The sequence below is a fragment of the Lutra lutra genome, chromosome 1 (genome assembly GCF_902655055.1).
Source record: "Lutra lutra chromosome 1, mLutLut1.2, whole genome shotgun sequence".
Taxonomy (NCBI): Eukaryota; Metazoa; Chordata; class Mammalia; order Carnivora; family Mustelidae; genus Lutra; species Lutra lutra.
In genome coordinates this window covers 215,336,119-215,355,421 of record NC_062278.1, presented here as the reverse complement: position 1 = coordinate 215,355,421, position 19,303 = coordinate 215,336,119, and the positions used below count along the sequence as shown (strand labels likewise).

The 19,303-nt window shown below is 56.7% G+C and overlaps 1 protein-coding gene across 8 annotated transcripts in view; it reads right to left on the bottom strand.

Annotated features, from left to right (window-relative positions):
• Positions 1–142: 142 nt before the first annotated feature.
• DOCK6 (dedicator of cytokinesis 6) overlaps positions 143–19,303 on the bottom strand; it is a 41,880-nt gene continuing 22,719 nt past the window's right edge. For 2 of the 8 annotated variants that reach the window (XM_047702003.1, XM_047702012.1), the window contains exons 23-50: positions 19,199–19,303; positions 17,066–17,158; positions 16,725–16,820; positions 16,158–16,298; positions 13,717–13,830; positions 13,438–13,608; positions 12,953–13,092; positions 12,686–12,855; positions 10,696–10,856; positions 10,158–10,340; positions 9,714–9,840; positions 9,301–9,385; positions 9,084–9,180; positions 8,810–8,944; positions 8,359–8,511; positions 8,014–8,172; positions 7,749–7,849; positions 7,017–7,209; positions 6,782–6,925; positions 4,267–4,398; positions 4,160–4,174; positions 2,740–2,865; positions 2,550–2,639; positions 1,772–2,008; positions 1,396–1,539; positions 1,207–1,313; positions 794–955; positions 143–390 (exon numbers count right to left, since the gene is read on the bottom strand). In XM_047702003.1, the coding sequence (XP_047557959.1) occupies positions 348–390; positions 794–955; positions 1,207–1,313; positions 1,396–1,539; positions 1,772–2,008; positions 2,550–2,639; positions 2,740–2,865; positions 4,160–4,174; positions 4,267–4,398; positions 6,782–6,925; positions 7,017–7,209; positions 7,749–7,849; positions 8,014–8,172; positions 8,359–8,511; positions 8,810–8,944; positions 9,084–9,180; positions 9,301–9,385; positions 9,714–9,840; positions 10,158–10,340; positions 10,696–10,856; positions 12,686–12,855; positions 12,953–13,092; positions 13,438–13,608; positions 13,717–13,830; positions 16,158–16,298; positions 16,725–16,820; positions 17,066–17,158; positions 19,199–19,303 (3,624 nt within the window). In that variant the 3' untranslated portion in view covers positions 143–347. The remainder of the gene's footprint in view (positions 391–793; positions 956–1,206; positions 1,314–1,395; positions 1,540–1,771; positions 2,009–2,549; positions 2,640–2,739; positions 2,866–4,159; positions 4,175–4,266; positions 4,399–6,781; positions 6,926–7,016; positions 7,210–7,748; positions 7,850–8,013; positions 8,173–8,358; positions 8,512–8,809; positions 8,945–9,083; positions 9,181–9,300; positions 9,386–9,713; positions 9,841–10,157; positions 10,341–10,695; positions 10,857–12,685; positions 12,856–12,952; positions 13,093–13,437; positions 13,609–13,716; positions 13,831–16,157; positions 16,299–16,724; positions 16,821–17,065; positions 17,159–19,198) is intronic. The other 6 variants (XM_047702021.1, XM_047702040.1, XM_047702031.1 and 3 more) reach the window with 3 other exon arrangements.

Here is a 19,303-nt window from a genome sequence, read left to right as displayed (position 1 = left end):
GCCCCAGGAGGGCAGGAATTGGCATCTGGTGTCACTGCAGTGTTTCTGGCACCCAGTGAGGTCTCAGAGTCTGTCAAAGATCAGGGTGTGTGGATAGACACTGCGCCCATGACCCAGCTCCCAGGATTCACATCAAACAGGCTGCTTATGAAAACCACTTTAAATTAGAAAAGGTAAGAGGCATCAGTGCACACAGATGGGAACAGAGAGAGGAACAGAGGGCCCAGCCCCATGTAAATATGATCACCCCAGAGCCCAGGGCACAGCTGGGGGAGAATGCCAGGAAGGCATGGACAGTGGAGGCCAGGGTGATGGTTCTTCTGGGTGTGGCTTCAGGCCACCTGGGCTCAGAGGTCGGTCTTCCGGAAACTTGCTCTGTTCAAGGAGTTCCTGGGGGAGGGATGAGGTGGGTCAACACGGCCAACTCCATAGGACTCATCAGCCTCCCCAACCCCTTTCTAAAGATCCTTCTAGGGATTCTGGTCCTTTCCCATCCATTCTGCTCTGGCCATGAGTTCACAGAATCTCTTTTGGAATCTTCCACCAAAGCTAATAATTGTGCCCATTTTAGAGTGGAAATCGCGGCCCAGGAAGGTTAAGTCAGATGTCTGGGAAATGACCTAGCTAGGGTTCCCAGGTGGCTGCCAGGAGCCTGCCCAGCCTGCATGCATGTCCCCATAGTTGCATGTTTGTGCCAAGCCGTGAGCATGCGTGTTGACAGGCATGTGTAGGACAGCACCCGTCTGTGCCCGCCTCTGCCCTCTCGATGGCTGGGGGAGGCCGGGTCAGGCACCTGAGGCCCGCAGTGGTGGGCGCCAGCAGCTGGGGCAGGCGCTGGGTGAGCAGCGGCTGCAGAGCCTCCCGCAGGCGGGAATAATTCCGCTCTAGCTCCCGGTGGTACTCCTTCTGGTCGGGTCCTATCAGGGCCTTGTTCTTCCGCAGGGCATCCTCGCACCTGAGAGACAGATGGCAGAAGAGGCTCAGGGGCTGGCAGTCAGGAGAAAGCAAGACTGGAGAGGTGGGGGGCGGTCCCGGCACGGGGGCAGGGGTGGCAAGAGCTATAATGCAGGTCTGCTAGGCGGAGGAGACTTCAGGAGAACCAGAGAGGCGGGAGCGCCATATTGGACATCCGGGCTAGAGAGAGGCTGTATGACGTCAGGAAGGCAAAGAGCCCATGGTTGCGGGGCTTGGAGGGGTCAGGCCTACTTCTTGCAGAAGTCCTTGAAACAGAGCCGCAGCTTGTTGTGATGCCTGAAGAGTTTGGGGTCTTCTGGGATCTCTGCCAAAAATACCTGGGCCACCTCCAGGGGACCCTGCCGGGTGAGAGGGGCTCATGAGGGTGTCTGCACGGCCCCGGGGGTGCCTCGGGTGGCCTGCCCGCCCCACTGGCTGTACCTGGTTCACCGTGGGCCCCACAGAGCCCTGTAGCACCATCTGTAGCATCTTGGCATCGGGCGGGTCCTGCTCGGTGGCAAAAGCCAGCTCCCGTGTCTTCTTCTGCATGTCCTCGATGGCCACCTCCACCGGTGTCAGCACCGTCTGTGGAGAGAGAGGCCGGGCGGTTGGCAGGCACTGGCTGTGGCCTGCAGATGTCCTGACCCCAGCCAGCCCAGGGCAGCCTGGCCCCCTTCTGGGGGTGGAGAGGGCTTCCAAGAGGCTGTGTCATGAACAGGGCGTGGGGATGTCTGCCTGCCTGGGTCGGGGGTAACTGGGCCTCCCCTGATCTTGGGTCATGGCCTTTCCCCTCCCAGGGTCCGGGGCCTCTGCCCACCTCCTCCCGGTGGCACACGCGGATTCGCGTCTTGATGTAGGGGAAGGCGTGGTCCGTGCTGAGCAGGGTCTTGCGTTTGTGCTGTTCCGGCAGCTCCCCATGTGCACGGCCGTCGGGTGTGAAGGGCGTGCAGAACAGGAAGGTGCGCAGCCCGTAGTTGCGGTCGAAGTAGGTCACCCGGTCCTTGAGCTCGTAGGTGTCGAAGTGCGGTTCCACGTAAGTGATCTGGATGTAGGCCTGGGACGCGGGGCTCAGGTATGAGGCTCCCACAGCCCCAGTACACACACTTGGGGCTTGCCAGCCTCCCTGCAGGGCCCCATCCCTGGAGAGAGGGGATTTGGACCTCCTTGGGTCTGGGAGCTTTATTTTTATTTTTATTTTTTTTTAAATATTTTATTTATTTATTTGACAGAGATCACAAGTAGGCAGAGCAGCAGGCAGAGAGGGGGGGGGATGCAGGCTCCCCGCTGAGCAGAGAGCCTGATGTGGGGCCCGATCCCAGGACCCTGGGATCATGACCTGAGCCGAAGGCAGAGGCTTTAACCCACTGAGCCACCCAGGCGCCCCGGGTCTGGGAGCTTTAAATCTGGGGTTCCCACAACTCCCAAAGCCTTGATGTTCGAGAAACTCCCGAGAAAGGAGAAGGATTTGGGGTTCCCCAGGGAGATAAGCTCTGAAGTGTGCCAGAGATAGGATTTGAGGGTCCCCAGGAAGTAGTACTTTTGCGTCTCCCTGAAGATAGGATTTGGGGGTTCCCGGGATGGTCAGGAACCCTCACCTTCTGTGGGTCAAGCTTGGTCTTGTCCACGGGGTTCGAATCTTTGACAATCTCGACCACGTCCTCCCCAAACCTCTCTGTGTAGAACTCCTGGGGACACGGGGCTGAGTCGGAGCCACAGAGGAGCAGCAGCCCCCATGCCACCCCAGCACAGCCCAGTGCCCATCTACCCCCTACCGCCGGGACGTGCCTCCAGCCGGTGCGAGATCTCAGCCAGCTTGGTGATGGATGGCTCCTTATACACAAACTCCTGCTCATCCAGGTCGCCGAAGCGGGCACCATAGAAGCCCACGCGGAAGTACGTCCCGAACACGCGCTGCATCTGTGAGAAGGGGAGCTGTGGCTCGGGACGCCTCTCTAGAGGCCCCCTTGCCCTGGGGATGCATGGTCCTGAGCCCCACGGGCTGAAGAGATGGGCAGAGCCAGGGAAACCCTAAGAACATTCAGTCATAGGCATAGTCGGGGGGACCCTGAGGCCCAGACAACGGCCAGCTGCCCACACCCTCCCTCTTTCTCCCCATCCTTTGTTTCCTGGCTCCCCCAAATCTTTGTTTTTGTTCAACACAAGCCCCTGCTTTCTGACTATCCCTTTCGTCCCATGCAGTTCTTCAGAGTCTGGATCTCAGTAGGAAATCAGGACTAAGGCTCTATTGCTTACCACTGTGTCCTCAATGCCTACAGTGCTGGGTATATAGCAGGTGCTCAATAAATGCTTAAGTGGTTGAGGAAATGCACAGCCCTCTAGGACGAGGCTCTGTCTCCCTAGTTCCAGGGCACCTCCCTTCCCAACCAGGTATACCACCCTCTGCCAGAAAGGAAGAGGGTAGCTCCATGTTCACTCACCAAGGCCGATCCAGGCAGAATGGGGCGGGCACAAGGGTATTGGTAGGGAAGGGAGACACAAAGTCATGGGAGAGGTCAGAACTAAGAGCCCCCAACCCCTAGGGTCCTGGTTATGCTGCCCCATGAGTACCATTCTTCGGGCAGAGGCCAGAGATCCAGGGAAGGAGGGGACCTGCCCGTCCTACCCGGCCCCCACCCAGCCCTCCCATCTTGGCTCTAGGTTCCTGCCTTCTTTGGCCAGAAAATTCTCCCCAAACTAGGAGATGCCTAAAAATAGACCCAAGTGGGGGAGAGGCGGGAGAGGGGGAGCACGAGATGGCAATGAGGAGCAGAGATCCTGGGAGAAGCTAGGGGAGACCGTGAGAGACAGAGACCCAGAGACCCAGAGAGAGAGGGAGAGAGAGTGTGTGTGAGCAAGACGGGGAGGCAAAGAGACAGGGAAAGAGACCACAAGACAGAGACAAGAAGGAACACAGAGACAGACAAGAAGGGAGTCAGAGCCCCCCCTCACAGGCAGTGACCAAGCTGGCCCTGCCCGAGGGAGGGGTGTCTCTGGAGAGCTCCCAGCTGGGTGAGTCACAGGCTGCCCTTGGGATCTGGGGTAGGGAGGGGGGAATGGGGGAAGCAGAGGGTGCGTCACTGCCCACTGAGCACCAACCCCTGTGGCCAGGCAGCCACGTTCCTCCAGCACCCTCTGGTGGTCCCTGACCACTGCTGACCAGCCATCATGGGGGCCCCAGAGGCAGGTGGCCACTGGGCTGACTCACCTCCCAGCCAGAGCTCTGTGGGGGAGAGAAGGATCAGCGTCAGCTGAGCTGTGGTAAGACGGGAGGTGGGGCCAAGGGCAGGGTCTGGGAGGGCATCCTGGGCCCACCTGGTGCATGATCTTGGTGAAGGCCTCCTGCAGTTTGCCATGCACGGCAGCCAGCTTCTTGTAGTCTCGGTGGGCTTCCAGGATGGGGATAAGGGTCTTGTAGACCTCGTTCACTGCCTCGTAGAGCCCGCCCTGGTGGTGAGGGCACATCAAGATTCCCAGCATCCTCCCTAGCCCTCTCTCCTGCCTGGAACAGCCCACCATCTGTACAACTACCCATGCTCTAGAGCTCCATCTTTCATCACCTCCTCCAGGAAGCCCACCCTGACCACCCCACCCTAGATAGGACACCAGTCTTTCCACTCACCCCCACAGATCCCTAAGTGGTCTCTACCATGCTCACTATGGACCGGGTGCCGTGTACATCTGTGTTTTACCCATGTTCCTTCATCTGTGGGAGGAGTTTTTTTTTGTTTGTTTTGTTTTTTTCATTTCTCAGAGGGAAAGCTAGAACTCAGAGACATGGCTCCCCAGGGCCAGGACCTGAACACCAGCCCTTTTGGTTTGGTGCCAAGACCTCCACACTCAGCTACCTCCTGGGACATGGTAATGGCTGCTCCTAAGTGCCCCTCACCCACAGCTGGTACCAGCATCAAGCCGGGCACACACCAGACACCCTGGAACATTTGGTGGCCAACTGTGAGAGGTCTGTGTCTACTGTCCGATTTATTCCCAAGGCTTTTGTTTCTGAGCCTTTAACACAATAACTATAATGAAAACCCCACTAACGGGGCTGGCAGCACAGGAAAGATTTCTCGCTGGAAAACCTGACCTTGAATCTGAGCAGGGCTCTGGGTCTGATCACCAGTTCCCATAAACACGGGGGAGTGAGGAACAGGTAAAGCAACACCACGGGGATGCAGCCAGAGCCCTGATTGGGCCAGAAAACCCCTTGGAACAAAGCCGAGTCCCAACAAGTGAAATGCCGGGGGAAAAACCCAATTGCTTTCACACAAGCCAACTGGAGAAAACCTTTTTAGAGCAGTGGACAATGCAACACCTGGGCCTCGACCTATTAAGGAAAACATTAAAAACCCTACTGTAAAAAGTGGGGAACTGATGCCCTGTCTCTCATTCTTGTTTTCTTTCTTTGATTCAAAGAGCCTTAAGAGACTTGTCAGTCACAGCCACTGTGGGTTTTTACGTGAATCCTGATCCGAACAAATCAACTGCAAAAAGAAAATGATTTCGAGATCGTCAGGGACATCTAAGCCCGGACTGGTATTAAAGAGTTACGTAAAACAATTTCATCAGGGACAACTGAGTGGGTGGCTCAGTTGGTTAAGCTGCTGCCTTCGGCTCAGGTCATGATTCCAGGGTCCTGGGATCGAGTCCCACATTGGGCTCTTTGCTTGGTGGGGAGCCTGCTTCTCTCTGTGTCTCTGCTTGCTTGTGCTCTCTCTGACAAATAAATAAAATCTTTTTAAAAATACAAAGGATTTCATCAGTGAGGCTGCATGGAGAGGTATTGTGCAGGTGACAGTGTGAGGGGTAGGGTTTGTTTTAAGCTGGAACTTCTCTGACTCCCAACACACACAGGGATCTCTGAGATCTTGTCGAAATATAGGGTTCAGAGGGTTGCAGGGCCCAGGACTCCGCATTTATAACAAGCCTCCGGCCGATGACCATGCTGCTGATCCTCAGACCATGCTGAGTAGGCAAGGTTTGGAAAAAAAAAAAAAAAAAAAAAAAACATGAGGCGCCTGGGTGACTCAGTGGGTTAAAGCCTCTGCCTTCGGCTCAGGTCATGGTCCCAGGGTCTTGGGATCGAGCCCCACATCGGGCTCTCTGCTCAGTGGGGAGCCTGCTTCCCTCCTCTCTCTCTGCCTGCCTCTTTGTCTACTTGTGAGCTCTGTCAAATAAATAAATAAAATCTTAAAAAAAAAAATAAAAAACAGGGGTGCCTGGGTCGCTCAGGGGGTTAAGCCTCTGCCTTCGGCTCAGGTCATGATCTTAGGGTCCTGGGATCGAGCCCCGCATCGGGCTCTCTGCTCTGCAGGGAGACTGCTTCCTCTTCTCTCTCTCTCTCTGCCTGCCTCTCTGCCTACTTGTAATCTCTCTCTGCCAAATAAATAAATAAAATCTTAAAAAAAAATAAATAAATAAAAAATAAAAAAAAATAAAAAATAAATAAAACCCCAAAACCAAAAACCAAAACCAAAGAGGCAAAGAGAAGATGAAACGAGAGAGTCAAGACTGGTGGTTGCTGAATTCGAGCGCTGGCCGTGGGGACGGAGGGAGGTGTGAACTTTTCTCTAATAAAAAAAATTAAACAGCAGCTGAATGTACGGAAATTAACTATGTCCCGGCCACGTGTGAAGGGTTTTACAGGGAGAGAGGCAGGTAACCTGAGCTCGTGAAGGTCCCAGTTGTCCTCAGGTAGTCCCTGGCCCAGAAAGGGAGCAGGCAGGAGCTTCACCTGGAGCCTCCAGGAGCAGGTACTGGGCCCGTCGGTGGATCTGATGACACCAGCCCGGCCCGAACCCCGCGTCTTACGGCCCCCTACAGGCCTCACCATGGTGAAGTAGGCGGCCGCCTGCTCTAGCAGACCCACCAGCCCCAGCTCTGTGAAGTGCTTCCCGGAGCAGAAGCCCTCCTCGTCGGGCGACAGGATGTCGTCGGAGATGGCAGACTCCTCCAGCACGTTGGATGAGATATTCTGGGGTGGGCGGTGGCATCAGGCCCCCAGCCCACGGGTGCCACCCCGTGCCCATAGCACCCCCCACACTCCCCCACCCCCAGCAGCTCACCTGGAAGGAAACGCAGCCCACAGGCAGGTAGCGGCTGTCCTCCAGCAGGGCGAGGTACTCGGCCACCAGAGCGGCGGCGTGCACCATGCACTGGGCGGCCTCCGCGTGGTTGCCCAGCTCTGCGTGCTTCCCCGCCATGTTCTGCAACCATGTCAGCCGCAGGTCGGGGGAGCCCTGGTAGCCGCGGGCAATCCTGGCATTCAGGTGGTGGGTGGTGAGGGGGATAGGGACTCACCCAGCCCCCACTGCCGGCCCCTCACGGGTCCACCCCCTTTACTCGTTACCCCCGCCCTCAGGGCCCAGCACCAGCCAGGCTCCTCAGTGGGAATGGGAGGCCACGCCCCCGTTCCCCTTGCTTCCGCCTCCCCCACGCCCCCCACCACGCACCAGGCTACCACCTCCCGCCCGCCCCCCCATGCCTTCCCTAGCTCCATCATCACCCATTCCCCACCTCCCACTCCCCTACTTCTTCCCAAACACCCCACACCTCTCCTCTGAATCACTTGTTCCCAGACCCGTCACCGGTGAGCACCTTACCTGTCTCTCCCACCTGTGCCCCCTTACTTGTCCTCACTCTCCCCTGTTGTTCTCCAGTCATGTTCGCCTGGCGCCCTTCGCAGCGTTCACTCACCTTGCTCTCCCCTTGCTTGTGCACCCTCGTGCCCGCTCACCACTCCCTCTCCCCACCTGCCGTGGGTGGGAACGCTGGAGGGCCCACCCAGCCCCCCTCACCTGTACATGAGATCAATGAGCATCTCCGGGTCCTCCTGATGCTCCTTCATCTTTACTGTGTCCGTCAGGATCATGTGCAAGTTGAACATCAGGTCCTGGACCTGGGATGAGGGGGTGGGGGGGGGAAGCCGGGCACGATGAGGGCATCGCGACATGCCCGACAGCCTCACTGGTGGGGCAGGGCTGGGGGGGGGGTGCGGGTGGCAAAGCCAGCGGGGCAAAGACACCGGCTGAGGAAGGCATGGCGGGGGCCCGGCGGTGTCACCTGCTCGGCGAAGGTGCTGTCCCGCAGCCCCACATCCTCCTCGGCATAGGTGAGGATGGTCTTGAGTGACCGTCTCAGGTGCTCTTCGCTGAAGCTCTGCGTCGTCCCCACTAGGGACGACAGCGACATGGTCACTTGCATCTTCACACGGGCAAAGTTCTATGAGGAGCCAGGAGGGACGAGCACACCTGTGAGCCCAGGACCCTCACCCCTGGGGCCCGCTCCTCCTGCCCCCCTCTTCCCTCCCGCCCCCCATCGACGGCACCACCCTCTCCGGCTGGCCGCCCTCCCTCACCGGCGCCTCGGGTCGGCCAGCCATGCCCTCCACCTGCCACTCCCACTTACGTTGCCGATCTCGAAATTCTGGCGCATGAGGAGGTAGAGCGAGGCGCTGGCGTGCGTGCGGATGGTGCTGATGCGGCTGCCACAGTGTCGCAGGAGCCTCAGGCAGAGGTCAGCGCACAGCTCAGTGTCCTCCTCGAACAGCAGCTCTGGGAACTGTCCCCCCCCCAGGGCCACACAGGCACAGGTCAGCCCCTTCCCCTTGTGGCACAGAAGGTCCTGGATGGGGACTGTGGCAGGGGCATCAGTGTCCTGCCCCCTCTGGTCAAGCACAGTGGGCTTCAGAATCTGATGCTGTGTGACCCCGGGTGAGTGACTCTGCCACTCTGATCCTCAGCTCCCCCCTCTGTAAATGATGGCTACGGAGTGTGTCTCACGAAGTGGCTGAGCACACGGTAGGGGCTCAGCGGGCTACACCGATCCCTCAGAGCCCTGCCTGTGGAGCGGGGCTTACCTTGGACACCAGGGCTCGCTGTGTGGCCAAGCCGTGCTGCAGGAAGAGGGCGCTCTGGGCACTGCCCAGACTATACAGCACAACCTTCAGGACGGCCCCCAAGATGCTCTCCCGGGCCTCCGACAGCATCACTGTCTGCGGGGGGGTCGGGGGTTGGGGAAGAGAGTCAGAAATCCAGCTGTTAGGGACTGAGCTGCTTCCAGGGTCAGGAGTCAGAGATCACAAGGCACAGTGGTGGGGTCAGAGGTCAGGGACATGCTGGCTCAAGCCCTACCTGCACGATGATCTCCAGTGTATCTAAAACCACCAGGCTGGTCTCAGTTGCCAGGTTCCCATCCACCAAGGCCTCATGTTCCATCTCATCCTTGGTCCTGGAGGGGATGGGACACGGCTGGGCGCTGAGCTCGCTCCCCCTCCCTTAAGTTCTTTAGGGTCCCCCGTTCTCTGGAAACTGGTCGGACCCCAGCAAACGGCTTCCTGCCGACACCCACTTGTCCACACGGTCCGAGGTCTGTCTCCAGTGCGTGACGCTCTTCCGCCAGCGTACGTTCTCCTGATTTCCAAACGGGCTCCTCTCTGAGATGCACAGGTGCATGTTCCCAGATGCGCAAAAACATAAGGACACGCAACCATGAGACGTGCTCAGGCATTAAGGTACATGTGGGACAACCCATGAGGACACCGAGTGACACATTTACATGCTAAGGAAACACAGTTAAACACGAATGACATGAAAATGGACAGGGAGCACAGATGTGCGTGCACGGGGACAACGTTTGCACTTCTTTCTGGGGAAGGTGAGGCAGACACAGAGGTATGGATGCCCTCTTCTTGGGGTCCATTAGACAAAGGCTGGGAGCAGCCGGGGCAGGAGGACATGCACAGGGTATTATCTCCCTCTCACCACGACTCCGCCGGACCATCTCCTGTCGTGCCCCAATGGTGCCCAGGATGGCTTCCTCCAGACGAGCCTTCATGTCCAGTGACTTCTTAAAGGTGAGGCTGTTGATGCGCTCAAAGGCCTTTTTCCCCTGTGAGGACAGAGAACAGGGTTCAGGGCTGACTCTGCCCTTTCCTGTGGGACCTGGGCTGCTTGGTCACACTCATTCAGCCTTTTCTGACCTCCAGGATCATGTGCTTGGAGACACGGCTCTCCCCGTTTCCTGCAAGGTCTTAGCCCATTCCCAATTCGATTCATGAAGACAATTCTCCCTTCACTCTTTGGCTAAGCCCAGAAACGGCCCACCCCTTGACCCTCAAACCCACAGGCACCTGTGTGTGAAGATGGTTCACCTCTGCCCTGTCCACCCACTCAATCCCCAGGCCCATCCCACCCCCAGCCCCATACCTTGTATTCAAAGGCAGCCAGGCAAAGGTAAAGCAAGTCCAAGAGGCGACCTAGCTGAGGGAGGGCAAGGTCAGCGGCCCAGCGCTGCAGGAGGGCTGGCTCGGCGTTCTTCAGTACCCAGAGCACACACACCAGTAAGGTCCGGCTGGACTCGGCAGAGAGGGGACAGCCTGAGCGAGAAGCCTGAGGCCAGACAGGGGAGAGGGTGCTCAGAAGGGACGGAGTTGACTCTCATGTCCTCCACACTGTGATGAGCACTGGCCTATCAGAATATCCTTATGGGGGCGCCTGGGTGGCTCAGTGGGTTAAGCCTCTGCCTTCGGCTCAGGTCATGATCTCAGGGTCCTGGGATCGAGCCCCGCATAGGGCTCTCTGCTCAGTGGGGAGCCTGCTTCCCCCTCTCTCTGCCTCTCTGCCTACTTGTGATCTCTCTGTGTCAAATAAAATAAATAAAATCTTAAAACAAACAAACAAATATCTTTACATAATTTCTATTACCAGGTTGGATGGTGACTCTGGGGACCAGCGCCATACTCACTGCCACTGGACCCTGGGAGATGCTGGCCCGGGAGCCGGGGGCTAGGGGCCCACCAGCGATGGCCATGGCCACTGAGGGGTTGATGGTGCCTCCGATGTCTCCTTCCCCTTCTGTGTCTGAGTCGAGCATGGAGGCCAGTCTTGACCGTTGACCTGGGCCCTCTGGGGCAGGGACAGGGGGACAGAAGAATGAACCCTTGGTAAGTACTTTCTCGATCTCATAGCCTAGCTCAAAGTTCGCCTCCTCAGGGAAGCCTTCCCTGCTACCGCTCCCCCAGACCAGGGTGAGGTCTCCAGTTATCGATTCTCAGAGCTCACTTTTTGTGCCTATGATTAGATACATCTATCATATCATTGTCTGTAAGATGACAAAGGCCTGAACTCTATCTGCCCTGGCTGCTGCTACATGTTCGACACTCAGAATGTGGCCTGGCCCACAGGAGCTGTAAATGTTGACTACAATGATAATGGAACAGTGGCAGGAATAACAGTAATAATAATTAATAATAAATGCTGTCGCTATGATCATAGCCATCAATGGGCACTTAGATAGAGTCTCCTATGTGCCAGGTGCCACTCTAAGGACTTGGAAAATACTAACTCTTAATCTTCAAAACAACCCTATGAGATAAATGCTCTTAGTGTCCCCACTTTATGGATGAGGAAACTGGGGCACAGAAAGATTATGTCACTTGCCTGGGGTCACACAGCAGGTAAATGGTAGAGATGGGATTTTAACCTAAAGAGCCTGCTTCCAAACTCTAGGGTTTTAAGAGTCACCCCTATAGCTGTCCCCACCCCCAAAGGTATCACCAGAGACAGGAACTGCCAACAAATACAGAACCAGTATCACCCCAGAGAGTCTTGAAACAAAGCATTGACTGAATTTAACGAAATCTCCAGCTCGGCTTAACCTAGCTCAGTTCCTGACCAGACTGAGGTGACCCTCCCATTTTCCTCTCTTCATATGGGAGGAAAAGAGGAGCCATCACTGGGAAAGGATGACACTGCCTCAGTCCCGACGATTTGTTCACATACAACATCCAAAATACCATAACGAGTTGTAAGACATAGGATGAGGCAGGAAAGTATAATTGATAAGGGAGAAAAACAGACAACAGAAGCAGGCACACAGATGACCAAATGTTGGAATTAGCAAAAAAGGATGTTAATGTATGAATTGGGAGAAAAGATGGACAAACATGGGTAAAAAGATGGTAGATTTCAGTAGAGAACTAGGATCTACAAAAACACACCAAAATATCAAACGAACATTTTATAGCTGAAAAATATTAACATCTGAAATTCGGAACTCGTGGATGGGGTTAACAGAAGGCTGGACACAGCCAGAGAAGACAGAAGCAGTGAGCTCAAATACAGGTAAATGAAAGTTTCCCAACCGAAAACGGAATGGAAACAGAACAGAGCACAGCAGGCATGTGAGTGCACTCCATAGGTCTAACATACGTGCAATTGGAGTCCCAGAAGGAGAGAAGCGAGAAAATGAGGCAGAAAAAAAAATCCAGAGGTAAAGACTGAGAATTTCACCCAAATGACAAAGGGGATCCACCCAGAAATCCTCAGTCTGTGCTTCCAACTGTCCCCTGTCCCCCCCGGGCCAGGGAATGCTAACGAGGAGTGACTGAATGAACACAGGGCTCTGAACTTCCCCTCATCCCGATGTTCCCCACCTGCCCCTCCTCACCAATCAGGAGGAGACAGTGTCCCAGTACGCTGCTCCCCAGATTTTCACATAACTCTAGGAAGTAGTGAATGCGACCACTATCCCCATGTAATAGGTAAGAAACCTTTTGGCTCAGAGAAGTTAATGCCTTGCCTGGGGCCCCACAGCAGCACACTGGAACTTCTTCCTCTGTCCCTACCACCCATGCTTTTATTCCTAACCCTGCTCCCCGCCCTTCCCGACCTGAACTGGTGTGATCAGGGAAGCCCCTGGATCGTGCAGCCCTGGCTGGCCCCGGCCCACTGACCAGCAAAATCGTGCAGGCGTGGCAGCGTATCCCGTGCGAGTGACAGCAGTGGCAGGTACAGCTCGGCCACACGGGCCTTCACAGAAGCCTCAGCATAGCGGGGGTCGGCGTCATGGCCACAGAGCAGGCTGTGCACCGCGCTGATGGCCTTCTTGTGCAGCAGGGATGCCCTGTGGGGGGTGGTGGGGAGCGAGGAGCTCGGGTTGGAGCGGACATGTCTCCTGGACCTTTCCACCAGCCTGGGGACCAGAGAGGGCCTGTGCTCACCCCTCGGCCTCGGGCTCCAGGGCCAGCGCCAATTCTGTCAGCAGGAGCCCAGCCAGGAAGTGCTGCTGTCGGAACGGCCCACTCAGCTCGAACATGCTGGTTACCTTGGGGTCCGGGGCCTGGCTGGAGAAGGTGGAGCTCTGCAGAGGGCAGGAAGAGAAAGAAGAGATGGCAGGAGCCAGGGGTCAAGGGTCAGAGGGGAGAGACTGGTGTTAACTACCACATGTGAGGTGACAGGGCCTGGAGGCAAGTTCTAAGTCAGAAAAACACCAAATGGAACCCCAGGCAGGAATTAAGATTTAGAGGTGAGAAATAAGAAGCTGGTTCCCCGCTCCCACACAAGAAATTACCAAGAGTGGGGGTCAGAAGTGAAGGGGCCGACTACCTGGGCAGCGCCCCACTCTGAAATGGGCAAATGAGGGAAGAGGGGCTGAAGGCGAGTCGTCGAAGGTCAAGAGAAGGAGCCAGAAGTGAGGCCAGCGCACCTGGGAGGTGGTGGAGGATACAGAGGGCGAGGGCGACGCCGGGGGCGACAGGGGGCAGCAGGGGAGGTTGAGGGTCACGTAGTGCTCGTGGCTGCACAGGATGCGGGTGAAGTCCATGCGTAGCGTCAGCAACAACGCAGGGTTGGGGGCTGACTGCAGCCGTGCGGACACCTGTGGGGGAGGGGAGTCAGCGGGCGACCTTCACTGGCTCCACCTACCCCGCCCACCACCCCACCCGCGGCACTGCCGCTGTGCCACGCCCACCACGCCCACCCCTACCTGCTTGTAGTGGGCCCGGACCAGGCTGAAGATGAAGCCGCGGTCCACCAGGGACAGCAGATCGCTGAGGAAGAAGGCCAGGCTGGCGTTCAGGCGCTCGGCCAGCTCTGCGTCCTGGGGACACAGGGCCGGTCAGCCCACGCCCACTTGTCTCATGGAGCCTCAGTCTCCACACTGGGCCTGGCTCTCCCTAGGGCCACCAGTGACCTCCAGGAGCCGTGTCACTGCCCCAAAGCCTTGGAGCTTCTCGACACACCCTCATTTCTGGCCTCCAGATACACCTGGACTTCGCGGTTGTCCTCTTCCCTCTGTCCCGCCCCTTTCCCATGGCTGTATGTCTACACTTCTCAGGACTCGGTTCAGAACACTGTTTTCTTTCCTGTCATTAGATGGGAACAACACAATATGGATGGCAGAAACTGGCTACTGACTTCCTCCAAATCCTCTCCCACTCAGAGTATTGAAACCCTTCTTCACAGTTCAGAGCTGGGTGAAGACCACATTTCCCAGCCTCCCTTGAGGCTGAGAATAACCATGTGACCACAACCTGGCCAATGGGATTTTGGGAAGAGTGATATATGTGGTCACTTAGATAGAAGGGGCTGGTCTTCCTGTTCCCACCACCAGTCCGGCCTTATGGGGCAGGCATCATGGTGGACCGCGAATGGCCAGGCCCACACTGTAGAATACCCTGCAACCCACCTATGCTCAGAAACAAACTCTGGTCACATTTAAACCACGTGTGATGATGTTCCGGCAAAGTAACCTCTGCCTTAACTGATGCGCTCTCAGTAATCATTTAACAAGACTATACTAAACATCTACTATGTGCCATACCCTGTGAATGAGACAGATGTGGTCCCTGTGGCTTGTCCAACTCACAGTCTTGTGTGAGGGGAAGGCAGACAATAAATAAAAGGGCAGGAGATAGTTCCATATGTTTTGAAGAAAACTGATTGGGGTATGGTTTTGAGAGAAACCGGAAAGATAGGAAAGAGCCAAGACAAGAAAGGCAACCTGAGCAGAGAGAACAGCAAGTGCAAAGGCCCTGGGGCAGGATGTGCCTGGTAACCTTGAGGAATATCAAGAAGGCTGCTTGGCCTTGAGGGGTTGTTGATGCTTGTCTGCTCTCAGGCAACCATAAGCCACAGGGTGGTTAGGCTCAGTGGCCCTCAGTTCCCTGCAACCCAGAGAAACAAGATATAAAACCAGTTAGCTCTGAGTCCATAGGGGAGCAGAGACTGGGTCTTCCTTATACACTGAGCCTGGAAGTCAGTGCTCGATAAATGTCAAGTGAAGCAACGGAACCACTGTGGCCCATCGCTGATGCCCCACTCGCAGCTGGGAGGATGCTGCTTCTCGGGGGCATTGTTCCCCCCCGCAGCCCATTCATAGGGTGGTTTCCTCACAGTCCAGCTCAGCCCCTGAGAATATCAGCCCTTGGGGAGGCTCCAGTGGAACAAGGTCGAGAACTCTGAGCCCAGCCCAGAGGTCATCGGAGATTGCACAAGGGCTGACTTGGGTTGGGCTGGCATTTCAAAAATCTGGAAAGTTCCTATCAAAACCAGAAGTCCCATTTCTCCTGAGAAATCAGGCATTCTGGCCACAGCCAATAGGTACATGCCCCTGAGTCCACCCTAAGCCCCATTCCTCCCAGGTGGTGAGGGTGTGGGCTCTAGAGCTGGTGGCTTGGGTTCACATCCACATTCTGCCCCTTCTCAGCTGTGTGGCATCAGATTGTTACCCAGTCATTCTCTACCTCAGTTTCCCCATCAGTAAAATGGAGATAACTTCATGGGGTGGTTGGGAGAATTTAATGATGTCATCTATCTAATGTGTTTAAGATATACAGTAAGTGCTCAATAAATACTCAGTATTATTATTATTACTATTGTAATAACTTATTATTATTGCCTGCCTAGCTCCTGTGAACACTGGAATTAGTGATCCAGGACCTGGACAACCAATGATCAAGGTCTCAAAACATCAGTGTTCATTTACTGAGCACTTACTGTATTTGGCACTGTGCTAAGGCCTAAGGGATCTCTGTCCTCCCTCCCCATCCTCATCAACTCCCATTCCCACATTTGCTCAGTCCACTCTAGCCACACCTTCTAACTGCTCCTCTAACAACCCAGGCATGGTCCTACCTCAGGGCCTTTGCCCTTGCTGTTCCCACTGCCTGGAAGGCCCTTGCTCAAGCGATGGCACAGGAAGCTCTTCCCCTCCTTCAAGTCTCCTTAAAAAGTCAGCTCCATGCAAATTTGGATCTGGGTCTGTTTGGTTCACTGCTGTGTCTAGCATCCGGACTGCGCACACAGTCGTTGCTCAAGAGATGCTGAGTCAACAGCCTGATCTAGCAAGGGAGTTCATGGTGCCCCTGCCTGGCTGGCTCCAGGTCCTCTCTCAGACCTCTCCCACTGAGGCCTGTTCCCACACACCTTGTACACCCGGGTGATGACTTCCAGGCCCACAGAGCCCACGAGGGCCGTGATGTCGTCTAGGAAACGCCCAGGGAAGCGAAGCTTGCGGGGCGTGTCCAGCCGCTGGCCCAGAAGCAGGTGCAGCGCCATGCTTTTCACCTGGCGGGGGGGTGGGCAGTGAGAGTGGACAGGGCTTGAGGGACCGAACAGGGGGGCCCACCAGAGGGGAACAGGGCCTGAGGGGCTGTGAGTGGTGCTTTAGCAGCAAGGCACGGGGGCTAGAGGTGGGCCTAAGGGTCCTGGGTGGAGACAGAGCCCCGACTCTTAACACAAGGCTTGAGCAGGCAATGGGCGGAGCCTGCATGGGTCCTAGGCAGGGTGCAGGGGTGGGGAGGGTAAGAGAGCCTGGGAGAAGGTAGGGGGGCGTCACCTCTCCGTGAAGGGGCTTTCAGGTGAGTTTCAGGGGGGTCTCTCTCTTCAGTGTCTCTCGACATGGGGAGGCATCTCTTGGGATCATGGCTCGGGGGTCTTAGCTACAATCTCAGAGGAGAGGACCAGCCCACGGCAGGGAGGAGGGGGTCTTACCATCAGCTGGAAGAAGAACCAGGCATGCTGCAGGACGGCCTCTCGCACGGCACTGCCGCTGACCACCCACTGCAGGGCCAGCTCCTCGTGCAGCAGCTGGGGGCAGGGGCAAGGGTCACAGAGAGCCGGGGAGCCCAGCCCATACCCTCCTCTGGAGGGGGCATGATGGGGCTTGGAAGCAGTGGGATGGCTTGGGGTTAGCGCAGCTGGAGACCATGCAGGAGAGGGAGCGGAAGGAGTCAGCACACCCTTTCCCTGGGCTCTCCAGACCCTGCTGGGCTTCGGGGGAGACGGGAGCTCCGGGGCCAACACGGAGTCACCCACCCCCTGCCTCCCACTACCTTCTGCACAGTGGGTCTCGGCTGGGTGGCTGGTGGGGCCAAGGAGGAGCCCTCGAGGTAGGAAGAGGTTCGGCTAGAGCTGCGGTCGATGGCCTATGATGGGATGGGGCGAAGAGGATGGGATGGCGAGGGGGGTTAGTGAGGGTGCCAGTGGTGTAGGTGGGGAGGACATGGTTGGCATGAACAGGGCACAGACGCGTCCATTTGGACAGGCCCGGGGGCATGGATGAGAGGGCAGAGAGAATAAGGATATAGGTGGGGAGATAATGGGGGATGAGAAACAGAAAGAGAGAAAGGGATGGTCAGTAGGGGCAACATGAGAGGTGAGAATGGGGACAGGAGCCCATCAGCGAGGGTGGATGGGCCCGGACAGAGGTGGTGGAGCCATGGGGGTGCGGGTGGACACAGGGAAGAGGGAGGGTGAAGTCAGACAGCCGGAGAGAGTCCGGGAGGTCGGGCGGATGGAGGAGCAGGGCGATGAGATGGAGGAGGGAACGGAGACAGGGGAACGGAGCACAGACATGGGGCCCAAGCGAGGATAGAGAAAGAAGAGGGAAAGAGATAGGACGAAGGTGAGAGGAGATGCTGAGGAGATGCGGCAGGAGCAGCTAAGAACCTGGGTTCCAGGCCTGGCCCTGTTCCAGCTTTGCTTGCCTCAGTGCTCCCCATCTGTGAAATGGGGATGGGCACCCATGCTCCACTCTCCCCTCCTCCTTTGCTGGTTGGGAGGTAAGGCCATTGGCAAGGAGAGGAGGCCCGAAGATGGAGTTAGCCTGACCCCTGGAATCTACCTGGGCCCTGGCACTTGAGGGACCCCTGGTTCCCATAGCCCCGGCAGGACTCGGCTCCCTAGCACTCACATTAGCAAAGGCCAGCCTCAAGGGGCCCTTCCCCCGTGGAAATGCCCACCCTCCCACCACCTCGTCCCCTCCTAGGTGCTCTTCAAGGCCCAGCTGACACTTCAGAGAATGAGGGCATTGGGGGAGGCCCTCTTAAAGATGCTGGGAGGGGGGCAGCAGGGCCCATGAACCCAGATTTCCAGCAATCTCAGGAGAAGACTGTCCAAAAGGTCCCTTGCTGCTAACAGTCCCCCGACCTCCCTTCAATGCAGCTCCCTGGGCAGTGGGCACGGAGCTGGAACAAGGTCAGGGGCCAAGTGTGCAGGGAAACCACCTCGGTGACCTCCTTTCGGTGCCTCGGGGACTCTGAGCTTGGGGCTAAGCTTTGCATGTGCCTTTCCCTCCACCTGGAACAGGTACCTTTCCCTGGCTGGCTCTGTCTCACCTTTCAGGTCCCAGCAAAAATGTCATCTCCCTGGATAGGCCCCCTCTAGATGACCCAGAGGAGGCTGGTGGCCTCCCTCCTGTTCATTTCTTTTCAGGCATTTTCACACCCTGCACTTACACACTTGTGTGTTTGTGTGATCGCTGCCTATCTCCCAGATGACCTGGCAGCTCAGAGACTGGGCTGGACTGAGATCTATCCCCAGAAAATCCTCCCTGTGATGCCCTAACGCATTCCCAGGTTCCGGACCACTGCACTAAACACTTTGAGTCTTGACCACAACTGAAAACTCAGAGCCTCGGGCACAGGGTGAGCCCACAGCAGAGCGAGTCCTCGAGAACTCGGACCCAGGTGGGTCTGAAGGCAAAGCCCCTCCCCAGACCAGATCCCTGGGAAGCGGCAGAGTAAAGGGAGCTGCTCGCAGAGGTCTGTGGGCCTGAAACAGAAGGGGAGGGAGAGCCCAGAGGGTCAGTCCCAGCCCTTTGGCATCCTTCGGATTGCTATGTCAGGGTGAGAGTCTCCTGAACAGAGTGGATTAAAGGGAGTGACAGGCCATGCGACGCAGTGAGGTTAGAGTGGCTTGATTTGCATGTTCTTTGCATGCGATTTGCATACCACCCTCTTCCCTCCTGTCTCTGCCTGAGGCTGTAGTCCGTCCAGAGGCAAAAGGCTGGTTAAAATGACCACGAGGCCTGTAACACTGACTCCACAGCCCCTAAACAAAGGCAGGAGGGGTCTGCTGCCTCCTTTAGGCAGCCCCCCCTAGGTTAGTGGGCCACAGCCAGGAAGGTGGAAGGAGCTCATGCCGAGATAGAGTGACACGCGTGCAGGCGCAGGTAGGAAGGGCACCTGTCTGGGGTCGGCCCCGCAATAAGGAGGTGCCCGTCGCAGCACAGCCTTGCTGCCTCCTGGAGCATAAGCAGAATTCACCCAGGAGTGTGAGCGGTCGATACC